We start from the raw sequence: 15,159 nt of genomic DNA, 5'->3' as shown, positions 1-15,159 counted from the left end.
TTGACCTTTTCATACTGATAAAAAGTCTTTTTATGGTAACAGATAGTTGTGAGTGTTTTGGAACGAAGGAATGGAAAATTCTCCAGCGTTACAATAAGAGGCGTTTGTTTTTGTTTTTTTATCTATAAACGTGTGGTTATATTTTCATGCTTTCTTAATTTCATGCTTTCTCTGCACATATTGCTATGTCTTGCACATAGCCATAAAATGCCTCAAAGACAATCTGCTCTGGAATGAAAAACTAAAGATTAACAATTGCGTGTAAAATAAGGGTGAAAAGTAGACAAGGGTTTCAGCCATGTTTTTTTGAACAGTGCAGCTCTGTTTTTTTCTCTTCCTTCCGTGTCTGATTCTCCTCCAAAACAAACACAGATCTGCATGCTTTTCTAATCCCTCCTTGCTGTCTATTTTTTTTTCTCTCTCTCTCCGCTCGCTGACTGTTTTTCCAGAGGATGAATCCCCCGGTCTCTACGGGTTCCTGAATGTAATTGTCCACTCTGCCTCCGGCCTCAAACAGAGCTTGAGTGAGTCACTCACCTTCAGCCTTTGTGCAGACAACAGAAAACACAGACAAAATTAGAAAACTCAACTTTAACACTGACAATGTAACAGTGGGAAACTGTTACTTTTGGTTCTACTTTCAGGTTTCAGTAGTTATTAGCTTCATATAAATATAACTAGTTAATACTATAACTGGTTCATATGTAACGATTTGATTAGGTTTGTTTTCTGAGGATAACATCAAACATTCAGCCTGTTCTTTTGCTAATGCAATACACTCACAAATACTACTTCAGTTGCCTTATAAATGTCATTTCTTTTCAATCCACCCCTATCTGTCAGATCTCTACTGCACAATGGAGGTGGACTCCTTTGGCTTCTTTTCAAATAAAGCCAAGACGAGAGTATATCGATACACCACTGAACCCAAATGGAATGAGGTAAAAGTGTGCAATTCAACATTTTCTCAACTGGAATAAAAGATCCCTGCAGAGCATCTAGTTGCTGCTGAAAGTCTATATTGAATCCTGGGTTGCAAAGATTTGTATTAAGGATGCTCAACATTGGAAAACTATATCAGTATGTTTATTTCTCTTCAGGTCAGGAGCACATACTTAAACACATTTCCCTCTTAGCACAGATTATGCTGCCTGTCATGTATCTGACATCTGGTCTTTTAATCACTTAACTGTCCATCTCTGAGTAGTGAAAATATCTCGAACAACATCCACACAGAGCATCTCCAGCCCCTGCAAACATATAGCAAACACATATGCATACTGCGTATGCATGTATGCATGTAAGCAGGCACACATACACTAACATGCATGCAATAATGACACAACTGGATGTGGAAAGAAGAGCTTTGAGACACAATCAGAGTATTGGTTCATCTGCGACACAGTATTTTCCAAAGTGGACTCAAAGACTGAAGATTTTGCTCAGCAAAGTGTATATAATATTAACTAATGAGGAGCTGCCGGTAATGACTCACATCTGTCAAAAAGCCAAGTGAACCAGCACAGTGTGGGCCTCAGAACAATGTGCAAACCATATGCAGTGTTCCCTTACAAGATAACAGGGAATGATGGTCAGCTGTGTGATGCAGTGATTTTTCTGAAAGTACAATCTCTGTGTTTCATTGGCTTCGTATGCAAAATAATCTTCCTACAAGTATTTTTTTTTCCTTGCCTGAAGGAGTTTGAGATTGAGCTGGAGGGCTCGCAGACCCTGAGGCTGCTCTGCTACGAGAAGTGTTACAACAAGACCAAGCAGAACAAAGAGGATGGAGAGAGCACAGACCGCATCATGGGGAAGGGACAGATCCCGGTATGACATGACGTCACCCCCCTTTCAGCAGAGCCGCCATGACTCATTACTGATTGGCAGTTATGACACTGTCACTGACACAAAGCATGAAATCCATATTATTGCTCAATGAATGACAGAGATTGTGCATGATGTGGGAACTGGATGATTAGACCAATTATCTGAATGTGTAATGGATGGGTAGTGGTTGTTTAAATGGTGACAAACTGCTGTTTCAATGAAACAATGAGTGCATGTCAGTGAGTGGAAGATTTATACTGAAATACGTAGCATTTGAATGTAATATTTCATGCATTTAATTTATCATTGTTTTATAATATTCATTATAAGCCTGCACAGGTGGATATGACATCAATACTTTAAAGTGTCCATAAAAATGACAAAAATCCTAATAATTAACACCATTCTGAGCAACCTGGCCTTCAGACTGACTGATGTACTGACAGTAGGTTGATGACACACTGTATTTAGATAGCATGTGATTAGGTTGCCAGGACAACCCCAGCCTGCAGGATAATCTCAGGTGTCACAAAAGAGACCAACAAAGAGAAATACAAAAGAAACAAATCGTTTTTTTTATTTTATCCACTGTCACCAAAGAAAAAACCTTTTCTCACCCCTCCACCCACAGTAAGGCAAGTGTGTGTGTGTGTGTGTGTGTGTGTGTGTGTGTGTGTGTGTGTGTGTGTGTGTGTGTGTGTGTGTGTGTGTGTGTGTGTGTGTGTGTGTGTGTGTGTGTGTGTGTGTTTATGTTTATGTCTGCTTATGTGCGATTGGAAACGCCCACACTGGTCTTCTCTTAGTGTCTGAAAGATGTGCACTGACTTATTTCTCAGAAACTAAAGCAAGAACAATGAAAATTACAAAATGAAATAGAAAGTATTAACTTTAGCCTTTTATGTGTGTGATATAGTACTGTTACATTTTCTACTTGTCGTGTCATGGTTTATGTTCACTAAATTCAGAGTAGCAGTATTCATTGATTGGTTTGGTCAAATAGCAGTAGATTCCTCGTCTCCTTGGCCCAAACTGTGATTTACAGGCACATGCTCCACCTAGTGGCTCCTCTGGTAATCCTGAGACATGATCCTTTCTTTGATGGATGATGTCATTGAAAAACAAGCTGCCAGAGTGGTGAGAAAGTTGCTCAGCAGGATTTTTTCACAAATCTGAGACAAGAAACTGCCACTGCTGTCTTCAGCACAAGTCAAAGTGGCTGATTAAGCCCATATTTTACTCTCCAGTTTGACTGTTTCACCAGTCAGCTGCATGTTTAAAGCTGAAAAGATGAATATTTATTTATCTAGGTTTTTCAGGTGTGTATAGTTTTCTATTAAGATGTTTTTTTTTAAATAGCACATTTTAGCATCTCATACCCTTTAGTTTAATAGATCTCTAATTAATTGTAAAATGTTATGTTGTTAAACACTGCAGGCCTTACTAAACCTTCAACCACTGGAGGCCAGAGAGGATAACATATCTGTTGGCTAAAAAGCTTTTTAAAACATTTTTAACAGGATGCAAGAGCAGCTCTTGTAGCTTTGCTGTTTTTCAGTGGAATGTAAGTCTTTATTGATAAATGGCTCAAACCAAACAGCACTCTCAGCAGTGAGAGACTCACTTATGAGAAACATGATCTAGCTTTGCAGGCAACCAGATGGTGCTTAGGCTAGGTAAATATACAACATACAGTATACTGTGTCTGTGTGTGTTGTGTGTGTACTCAGCTTTTATTACCCCAGATGGCATGGCTTTTCAGATCTGAGTGTATTTGGGTGTGAATTCAGTCTCTTTAAATGAATTAAGTCTGTTTATCATGTTTCTAAAAATACAATAAAAAGGATGTAAAGTATCAGCAGCACCTTTGAAAACATTTTGCTACAGCAGAGGGAGGATTTGTACAGCTGATGCAATTATAACTTTATGCTCTGCTGGGCTGTCATCACTGAGTTGTCCATAAGTAGGACAACAGTCTTTAAAGGTAATTTAATCTTAGCAAAGCAAATAAATATTCAAAATTCATAAAGCTGCAGTGGATCGTGAGAAAATGGTGAAAATATTCCTTCATTCATACGATATAAAAATTCTTTGACCTCCAGCTGTACTTAGATCTCAGTCTGCATCAAATTCTAATAACTTGTACTATTGCCCATGGTCCGTAGCTTTTTGTACATGGCCTCCAAAAATAGACCAACAAGTAAGTGAGTTAGGAAAAGTGCAAATTATATAATTGTAGAAATACTCCACTACAAGTCCTGCGTTTAAAACCCTTCCTAGTAAAAGTACATAAGTCTCATCGGCTTAATGTCCTTAAAGTATCAAAGTAGTGGTTCCACAGTAAGATGTCTTTGTGAATAACATATTATTATATATGACAAATGGTTAATACTGGTGCATCAATGCACAAGTAACATTTTAGTGTTGAAACTGTAAAAATTTAAGTAACTCTTACCTGCTTTAATTACAGTTAGCTAGTCGTCCAATGGATCCCAACCTATGGCTCGGTTCCCTTCAAAGGATCAAAAGATAAATTTGAGAGGATGTGACACGACTGAGAGAGGAATTAAGAAAATAAAAAAGTTCTGCTGCACAAATCTGGTTTTGGACATTTCGCTTAAATGCAATCATGTAAGACGTTTTAAGGATAATTTCCCATTGGTGAAACTGCTAGCAACTCATAGACATCTGAGTTGTGACAAACAAAACCAAATATACACTTTTTGAATGAGAGGTCACAAACCTAAATGGATGGAAACCACTGGTTAAATCTTTAACATTCTGTTTTGCTGTATAATAAAATAAATAATAGCAAAATTAACATGAACTTCAACTATAACAAAAGTAGAAAATAGCAGGAAATGTGAATGCATAAGTGCAGCACAGGTTTCTCAGAGTTCTATTTAAGTTTAACAACTGAGTAAATATACGTAGTTACTTTCCATCACTGGAATTCTGAGACAAATTGACATGTCAAAAACATGAGATTACAAATAATCACCCTTAAAGATCCATTTCTTTTTAAATATTTGTCTTTCTCCTGTAGACATCATGGTGTGGATTTAATGAAACATCATTATAGTTCAAATGTAATATTACTGGTGCACTAAAATTGTATATTAATATACCATACATTGCCTGTTTATGTTGCCTCCACTCAGCTTGACCCTCAGACTCTCCAAGGCAAAGACTGGCAGAGAACAGTTATTCCCATGAATGGGGTGAGTGCGTCATATTAATCACTCTAAAATGTTCTGCTTTTTTATTACTTTTCTGTACTTTCTTTACTGTTAAACAAATGTAATAATTATAACTGTGTCTAGCTGTCACTGTTCGCTCTAATACAGCATAGCACTGAGAGATATTCGGAATAGTTTCTCCAGGATGTGGTTCAGCTGTTGATTTCTCTGCAAAGTCGACATCTGGTTTAAACATGGCAGCATTTCCTCAAGATCATGAAAAGCTATCGAAGATGGATTTCAGGCTTGTACGGGGGCTTCTCACCCCGTAAACCTCTTTTAACCTACAGCTCCTTTTTCCTCTTGTCAGATCGAGGTTAAACTATCCATAAAGTTCACCAGCAGAGAGTTCAGCCTGAAGAGAATGCCTTCGCGGAAACCCATGGGTGTGTTTGGAATCAAGATCTCCACAGTGACCAAGTAAGTTGTATTAATATACTTTTTTTTTTAAACTGTAAATAAATAAAAGTGTTGCCATATTAAACATGTGCTTTGAAACTCCAAGCCGTTATCATTGCTTCTATTAATATTTGTGTTCTCCAAAAAACATACCTCAGGGCTCAATTTTGGATCCCCCCTTCCTCTTTTATGCATGAGCTAATCTTTTTGTTTTGTTGTAACTCACATCCCACAATGTTATTCTAAGGTTTAAATGGTTTTCCCATATTTTACTGTACTTTAATTGACACAAGTGTTGAAGAACTCACTCATGTTTGCCTGCCATTTTCAGCTGGATGGATGAATGATGGCCCTCCACATGAGGACTGTGGCTCTTTGTAAAAGACAAACAATTACGGTCTCAGCAGAATTAACAAGTCTGCATTATCTCCTCTACAGACTATCAAGTGTCTCATTTTTATCATTAAGTATAGCAGGTTTTCATCCAGAATTTGTTTTAGAATATTAATTAGCAAGACTATAAGTCTACAGCAATGTTAGTGTCTGTGTGAATCTGTGCTTCACACATAGCCAGAGTTGTATTGTTTTGCAGATACAGCAGAATGTTCACCATGTTGACTACTTTAGTGTTTTAGCATTTGCTGATTAGCACTAAACACAAAGCTCAGCTGAGGTAGATGGAAATGCTATTAGTTTTGCTGTTAAGTGCTATAATTATTTGGGCAATTAAGATTTTGTCCCTATGATGGTGCTAGATGAAATGTGAAGGGATCACCAAAGTAATTACAATTCATCCTGAGTGGCAGATGAATGTCCGTAGTAAATGTAATAGAATACAGTTGTCAAGATATTTGACGAAAGAAAAGAAATTGCAGCCTCTTGATGGCACTAGATGAAATGTCTGGGGATAAACATTAGAATTCATCATCTGGGAATTATGAATATCTACAAAGAACATGTGTCAATGCATTCAGTGAAAGTTGAGATGTTTCACAGAGTATGTGAATTTGAACCTGCTGGTTAAGTTAAACCAGAGAAACACCAGAGTAAAAAGGAATCAGGCAGTGGGCGCCGTAGCTCTGCAGGAGATGATTTGTTGTTTTTTAACAGGGGAAATGGCCCATTGGGAGCATTAAACAGGGGAAATGAGAGCATTTATCAACATAATTTAATTTATCAATAGACAGCCCAGTTAGACTATTGATACTTCAGAGCTATGGTTGGAGCCATAGGTTGTAACTTTCCCAAACCTCAGTCGGATGAGGGATCAATGATTCAGGCAGACTATAAAATGTTCAACTAAACAACCCCTGTGCTCCAAAGAAAATTGGGGGAAAGAAATATAACAAAAATATGAAAAATTGTCTAATCAACCAAACATTTCACGACCCTCCGCAGTACCTCCGCAGACCCCCTAGGGGTTGCGGACCTCCTGTTGAAGACCTCTGGCCTACTGGATATCTGTGCAAAATTTCATGGTAAAACCATGTAATAGTTGTTTAGATATTTGTGGATTTAAGTGGGCCGAGCGACAGACCAACATTGCCATTCTTACAGGCATGTCACTAGCGTGGCCAAGAGAAGTCATGTTTATTTTGCACTAACTACATTATTTTCCTAAATTACAAGATTTAATTTATAGCCTTCCTTCCAGGCAGTTTTTAATATCCATTTACTTCCCATGAAGCTCCTCACACTTTATTATTTTTTTCATGTGAACACTTTGTTGATTTCATTTCATTGGTCACATGAGGTCAAAGAGGGAAGGAGGGAGACAGTTGGGAGGAAAAGAGCTTGTAAATACGTTGCGTGTTTGTGATCACTGTTGATGATGAGTGACATTTATGAGGATTAAATATAGATAACAAATGGGTTAACTAGATTTACCAGCAGAAATCAATTAGCATTGGAGATGAAACGTTTCAACAGAATCACTAGCAAAGAGCCAGAGGCATTAGTAGTCCTCCTACTTAGCAGAACAATGCAACACAATAAGTAGCCCTGCTCATTTTGTCAATTTTTCACGATAAACAAAACATTTACTATCTCAGCATTTATTCAGCATTTTTGCAAATAGTATTTTGCTGAGTATAAAACTGTCTTTAATTATAAATGTTTGTTTTTGTCTTCATCCAGGCGAGAGCGCTCCAAGGTGCCCTACATTGTCCGGCAGTGCCTAGAGGAGATTGAAAGGAGGGGCATGGAGGAGGTGGGCATCTACCGTGTATCGGGAGTGGCCACTGACATTCAGGGCCTGAAGATGGCTTTTGACACAAGTAAGTATAACCTTCATCTACATGCAGTAAATGTTTGTGCAGGTTATACGTGATTAAGTTTTTAAATCATTGTCTAATTTGTAGTGTTGACAGGAAACATGTAAAAATGTCCTTATTTGTGTTAAAATGTATTTTAAAAAAAGACCATTAATAGTGAAGTAAATGAAAACACAGTGATAGTATAAAATAATGATGTTATATTTGCACAATGAACAATATTTACTATATGTCTGCCGAAAATATTGATTGTCTTTACCTTACTTAGTGATATTTGATTATCTTAACTACCATGCATTTCTAGGAAAGAAATCCAAGAGGCTTTATTGGCCATCACCACAAGGAAATCCTTTTTCCAATCCTTCTGTTGATAAGGTGATCATTGTTGTGACACTGAGTTCGTGATGACGAGCCATTTCTCTGATGTGAAAGGATTAACCAAAATTCCAGACTAGCTAATTAATGCTAACTTTCATTTGCATTTTGGGTTATGTATTTGCTAATGAATGCATTATTTGTGAAGTGGGTGTGTTTTACTTCTGATACTGACAGTTGAGAGGCATGACGACTGCTGCCTGTGCCAAGAGGTTTCCCCGTGGTGTCGGCTTCTTTTGTCATTGGAATCCTCCCGTCTTGACATTGTTTTCATCTCTCTGCTGCAGATAACAAAGATGTATCGGTGATGATGAGTGAGATGGACGTCAATGCCATCGCTGGCACCTTGAAGCTGTACTTCAGAGAGCTGCCAGAACCACTCTTCACTGATGAGCTCTACCCTAATTTTGCAGGCGGAATCAGTAAGATATTATGATATTATCCTCAAATGACATACTTTGTAATTAAGTCATCAAACAAAGATGTGCATTGTTCATAGCAGTTGTGAATTTTATATTTATTTATCAGGGTCCCTCCAAAAAAAGTGTATTTGTAATATATGTGAAACAATGTCTGATAAGATGTTGTCTTTTCCTTTGCTCCTGTGCAGCGCTGTCTGATAGTGTTGCCAAAGAGAGCTGTATGTTGAACCTGCTGCTGTCGCTGCCAGAACCCAACCTGGTCACATTCCTTTTTCTTTTGGACCATTTGAAGAGGTTTGAACAACTAAACACACACGTACTTGCATAATATGTAGACATGAATGTGCACACACAGAAAGACAAAATAAAAGAAGAACAGCAACTCATAAATTTACAGTAGGTGCATTAAATGGCACTCTCTTGCAAGCACATGCGTTAATGTTTTCCAGGTAAATTTTTATCACATTTTTGTGTCCCAATACTATCTAAACCTTTTTGTAATATTTAAATCACCACAATATGTCAGTCTTCAAAATGTCAGTGTGCTGTTTCCACCTTGATGGCCTGGTTTACTGATGCTGCTTTTTATGTAATTAGGCCGTCACTGCAGTGAGACGTTATTCAACTGCAACAGCAAAATGTCTACTGGTTACCATGGTGATTTTCAAATAACAAGATGCTCAAACATTATGTGCGCACTAATGATGGCGATCCATCTGTTTAAAAGCACTGCACGAGTGCGTAATGGATGGAGTGGGAAATTTAATATTTGATGTATTTTTAGAAGCAAAACTTTGGAAAATGCATGATTTGCTGGCAGGTTTTTATTTTGTTTATTATAAATCATTTAGTAGGTAAAATGTCAGACAATTTTCCATCACTATTTGGCAAAGTCAAGACTTCAGATAGTTTGTTTTGTCCGGCAAACAGTTCAAAATGAAAATGGGTTCAGTTTAAAATGATATAGTATATATTAAAATATATTACAAAAAATGTTATATTTTAAAAACTTAGCAAAAAACCTCACATTGCATAAGTTGGAAGAAGCAGATATTTGGCACTTTTGCCTAAAACGTACTGTAACTTCTAGGATATAGACATAGATATAGTCATAGACATTACTATAGGTGTAGGAGCTGATGGTCCTTTAGAAACTGAAACCAACAAGTATCCACTGTGCATTGTCCCAGAATGAAAATGCATAAGAAGTTTTACCTTACCGAGACTGAATCCTTCCTAGCATGGACAACTCTCCCTTTCTAGTCCAGAAATATTTTTACATCTCTGATAAGCATCTCTGATAATCATATATTTGCACACTAATATCACCTTTAGGTACTCTTATTCCCTATCTATGCCACTAATGGACTTGTCTCTCTTCCGCTCTGCAGGGTGGCAGAAAAGGAAAGTGTCAACAAGATGTCTCTCCACAATCTGGCAACCGTGTTCGGGCCGACTTTGCTTCGGCCCGCCGAGAAGGACAGCAAGATCCCTACTAATCCCACACAACCTATCAGCATGGGGGACAGCTGGTCCCTGGAAGTCATGGCACAGGTGAGCCATCCAGCTCGTTTTGTTTGTACCCCCTGGCAGTTTATCTTTAGCTTTTGTGAAGCGTTTTTATCAGAAAAACATGCTCAGCTAATTAAGATTCTGAAGAACTAAAATGTCATTGTTACATATGCTTGCTAATGTCCTTTCAGGTCCAGGTGTTGCTGTATTTCCTCCAGCTGGAGACGATCCCCACCCCGGACAGTAAACGACAGAGCATACTCTTCTCCACTGAAGTATAGAGCTAACACTGATTGAGACTTTGACCTAGTACGTGTGAAATACAGATGGACACCGGCTCAAAATGAGCCTATCCTAGTATGTTTTCGAATTGACTGACTGTACTCCGTTCGGCTCTTGCAACTGGGAAGGATCGTCTCTGTCGATGCCTGCTGTGCTTGAACACAAGAGGGTGCCAATGGGCCTCGAAAGCTCACAGGACGCGAGGTCCTTGCCATTCATATCGCTCATTACCTGATAGTTGGTATGATTCCTTGTACCCTTGTGATTTTATGGGTACACCTGCCATCCACATTTCTCCACCTTGCTTTTTGTTGGTCTCGGCACTGAACCTTTACAACTCATACTATATAGTTGTGGTTCATAAATAAAGAATTTGGAGGGATCAAAATCAGACAACAAGGAACGAAACATGTCTTTTCTTGATTTCTGGGATTGGTTTGCCAACAAATCAGATTTTCCATGTACCTTTGCGTTTGGGCATTGTTCTCCGTTTGTGTTTATTTTGGACAATCATGAAGTCAAGACTCTTGCAAAATGTGTTTCTCCATCTCAGACATCGCTTCATGTTGTGTTGAGGAAAATTCTTACTGTGTCTTACATAATCTCAGTGCATTCTTTCAGATAGGAGGAGACATTTGTGCTGTTTGTTGGAGTTTAGAGTCAACATGTGTGGAGCTGCCACTGGCTGTACCAGCTGTCCACTACACTGGCTTTTTGTGTCACAAAAAAGCACAGGAAGCCAACATCTGTATGTTAAAGTGTTTACAACGTAAACAAAACCCTGTTGGACTCAAATACTACAGCTTGAGGAAGTGTAAAAAAAAAAAAAGGAACCCACTGATTAGTAATAAACTGTAGTCTGACTGCCTGCAGTTTCTCCAACCATAAGATTTCCTCTGTTTGTGTTGTGTCTCAAGATAGTCTTCAGCTTAAATACCCAGGAAGCAATATATTTTCTAACATAGGAATTGTCTGTGTTTATATCTTTGCTGACGAAATGTCCTTCTTATTGTAACATAGGACGTCTTGCCAAATTCATGTTGTTTTTTTTTGTTTCTAGGAAAAAAGGAAGCCGTTGTATTTACAGATACAGTACATGTACATAATCTTAAAGTTGTATTTTTTTCTTTTTGGTTAACTGTCTAATCATTATTGCTGTTATTGTAATTTATTTTGAGGGGGCCTGGTGGAGAAATTGGTTTGTTTTTCTATGTGAACTTTGTTCCGTTTAAGAAAGTGGTAGGTCTTAGCCTTGACCCTAAGTCTTGCAGGTAAGCAAGCGAGATTTAGCCTTGTTCTAATAGAAGCTACTCAGCTGTCCTGTCCAGCCTATTAATTATTCATTTAAATAATTATTATGAAGGTGACACACATTATAGTTACATACTGTACGCTGCTGTGGAAAAGGCACAAGCTCTTTAACTGCTGGCTATTGCTCAGCAGAACGTCTCACATCCAGAGACCATCGCCTGTCTGGTTTAAACATTATGCAATGTCATAATACAGCACACACATATATGACATTGTCTCTTTTTGTACCATTTATTCTGTGGCTGCAGAAGTGCACACATGCAATGTTCAAACTACTGTATAATAATTCAAATGACCTGAGCACTCATCATTTATCTCCAAATGAAGAGCATATCTATTGGCTTTAATGACAAAACATTAGTTTGCTTCTTCTTTTTTTTCTTTTTTAATTTCTCTCACACACATGATAAAATGTCCCATTAACTCTTTGTCTGTAATCTGATGGCCAAGTTAAAGATGAGCATTTTGTTGTTACTAAAATTACATTTTTCATTTTAATTTAACATGCAGGCATGTTTTATTGATTGTTTTTTTTTCTTTTTGGTCCTGTTACTAGTCTTGTTCACAAATGTTTCCTCACAGATTTGGATTTGCGATGTTCCCAGTTCACGATGATCTTGTTTACATTACAACAGCATGTCTTTTTCCTGGCCAATTTAAGGATAAATATCATGATTGGTTTTCCATATATAGAATAGGCATAAAACTAAAAGCAATGGATCAGTCAAATGGATCTGAAAAGGGCTCATGTGTGGTCCATGATTAAGAAAGCATAAGAAGACATACATGATTATTATTCAATTATATTCATAGCAAAAATTGATTTTATCTGTTTATAGGTTCTTGAGGAAGAGTAATGTTTGCTCTTGACTACAAACAAACTCTCAAAATGCTAAATTTATACTAATTTTAAATTAAAGACATTTGTGTGGCCTATCGTCATCTTGGTGTATAGATTGTAGATAAAACACCCCTATTGTGTCAGCCTCATGAATAATACTGTCTAGATTTTCTTCTGAAAGTGCTCACACAGCACAGTTGTGTTATAATTTCACTGCCATTGTGTATTTCCACTGATTTTGGCCCACTGTAGCATGCTAAAAGTCTTTCATCATCTATATTTTAGGATGTTAGACAGAATGAATCCGCCATCCATTCATTTATTCATTAACTCACCTTTATAACGAGTCCCAATGGCCTGCACTTCTCTACCCTATCGTGCCTCGACACTTACGCTTTTTGTTTAGCGCCTGTGGTACACTCAATGTCAGTGAAAACACTGACAGTGGAAACGCTCATTCTCCTGTTGCCTTTGCTGAGGACAGCCACACACGTCTTTCATCTCTTATAGACTAAGACAGGACCTTAAACTTAAGCATGGTCTTAGCTCATACCTACATGCCTGTTTGACTTGTCACCTTCACCTGACTGTGATCCTATAAGTGAAACTGTGTTAAAATTGGTCTTATTTGGGGCAACGGACAGAATTTCTTTCCCACAATCTTGTTTTTGCTCTTGAAGTTTAATTTCCTTTAATGCCTTTTATTTTTATTTATTTATGCCTTCTCCCAGTTTGGTATAAGACGGTCTGCTGGAACTATTTATTATTGATATAATATCATCTAAAGCTAAATTTATTTTAAAAAGTGCTCTTTTTTTTATTGTGTGCTTTCTTTGGGAAATTCCAAGTCTTACATTACGTTCTGTTCATCAGCTGTTGTTCTTTGAGCATCATTTTAAAGTCACAACAGTTTGTCTCTATTTTGTCCCAGAATCACAACCACTGTGTAGATCTGCAAGCGTCTTTTAACCCTCAATTCCTGCATTGTTAGCTCATCTTTGGTTATTTGTATTGTACAACAGACTGGCCACTGTGATTGTTTAGCTATCTGATTTAGATAACTGAATAGCAGGTGCAGGTTCTTGGCCATTTAAATGGTAGATTCTGTAAGTTCAAGTAACTCAAACTTCTCATACTTTTCCATAGAGTTGTATAATGTGTATTATATTAGAGAATACATAATTTGGTTTCCCTTATATTATCGTGGCGTCCACTGACGTATGATCATTAAGGGTTGAGCTGGTGCACCTCTAGTCTCTGAAAATCTGAAATGTCAGTATGTGGTAGAGGAGAAAAGAGTCTTATATTACTCTTAATCTGCTTTGTTTTGGTCTGTTGATTGTCACTGTAACTGCATGCACCCTCCATGATACAGTTCCCTCCATAACCTCAGTCCAACCAAATAGATTTGATTTTCTGTGGAGTAGCCTGAAGATATGGTACATTTTTCTCTATATGAAAGTTCAAAATCTCTTGAATTTATTGTACATGACCCTGATAGTTATCGCTACATGTCCATACTATAGTTAATACTTTGAAACGATCCACTTCTCTGGCATCATGCTACCATTAATTAGGCTACTTTAACCCTTGAAAAATATTTTGTTTTCTTCAATATATAACAATGTAAAGCTGAGGGTGAGACTTGCTGACCAACCACAAACACTCTTTTTATTCCTCAATTTTTGACTCTTGTTCCTGTTAAATATTCAATGTTCTGCTTGTAGAACTGTAAAAAGGAATACTGTATTCTGAGGGCAAACATGTTTGGAAGGCATTTGCAGCCTATGTTTGTACACAAAAATGTTAAATAAAACCTCCTGTATCTGCATACAATATGTTTTTTTGTTAAAATCGAGAGGCTGTAGTCTGTTAGCTCATTTTTTTTGTCATGTCTGTCACTCTATGAAGCCTGGAGATGCTCACACAGAAGTCAATATTTAGTAGTCACACTTCAACATGACATTGTTTATGATGTAATGGATTTATCGCGTATACAGTCACATGTTTTGAAGTTCAAGTTATATATCCAAATGTTCACATTAACTACACATACATTATATCATGCAACTTGTGAAATATGCTAATTCTGAGTTTTATAGAGTGCATAATTTCTCACTGCATGTTGTAAAATCTATTAAATAGAGAGCAACAGCAGAGACAAAGAGGAAGACTAACAGTGACTCCTACTGATTGAACTTAAGTGCTGCAGGTTCAGTTTGTCATTGACTTTTGATTATAAATCAGAAACAATATTTGAAGACATTTGATGTACCAGGAAAATTGCTGGAAGCTGGCTTCTTAAGATGTAAGTGGTGTTGATGTTGATTAATTATAGTAAATATCCATGCATACCTTTATTTAGCTTCAACTTGTTTGGACAGGATAATCTTCAACAGAATTATTTGGACATGTAGGTCTAAACCACATGTTCATCAACAATACAATGACAGAAGACACAACAACTGTCATTCATTTAGAGTTAAGTCCTCAATGAGAACAGGATATAACAAATTGGAGCAGGCCTACTTTAGTATGATGTTACTTGAACCTTGCTGCAAATAAATGTGTGTATTTCCTTTGTATCCTCCCTTAACCTTGTCTCTTTGACAAGTTCATTTAGTCAAAACTATATTTCCTTTCAGCAAGAGAATTATTCTGGACTTCAAAATCCTTCA

General features: G+C 37.3%; 1 protein-coding gene across 1 annotated transcript in view; it reads left to right on the top strand.

Annotated features, from left to right (window-relative positions):
- The window catches only part of bcr (BCR activator of RhoGEF and GTPase), a 91,492-nt gene extending 77,184 nt beyond the window's left edge, over nt 1-14,308 (top strand). Inside the window, exons 14-23 of the mRNA XM_069703760.1 lie at nt 450-524; nt 844-941; nt 1,699-1,830; nt 4,989-5,048; nt 5,377-5,486; nt 7,602-7,741; nt 8,401-8,535; nt 8,724-8,829; nt 9,927-10,089; nt 10,239-14,308. Of these exons, the coding sequence (XP_069559861.1) occupies nt 450-524; nt 844-941; nt 1,699-1,830; nt 4,989-5,048; nt 5,377-5,486; nt 7,602-7,741; nt 8,401-8,535; nt 8,724-8,829; nt 9,927-10,089; nt 10,239-10,328 (1,109 nt within the window). The 3' untranslated portion in view covers nt 10,329-14,308. The remainder of the gene's footprint in view (nt 1-449; nt 525-843; nt 942-1,698; nt 1,831-4,988; nt 5,049-5,376; nt 5,487-7,601; nt 7,742-8,400; nt 8,536-8,723; nt 8,830-9,926; nt 10,090-10,238) is intronic.
- Nucleotides 14,309-15,159: the final 851 nt, after the last annotated feature.

The sequence above is a fragment of the Brachyistius frenatus genome, unplaced genomic scaffold, assembly GCF_029030835.1.
Source record: "Brachyistius frenatus isolate BFR_SWC_R1_liver_20210118 unplaced genomic scaffold, ASM2903083v1 Contig_3, whole genome shotgun sequence".
NCBI classification, from domain to species: domain Eukaryota; kingdom Metazoa; phylum Chordata; class Actinopteri; family Embiotocidae; genus Brachyistius; species Brachyistius frenatus.
The sequence above is the reverse complement of the archived record's forward strand: the minus strand, read 5'-3'. Positions and strand labels throughout refer to the sequence as shown.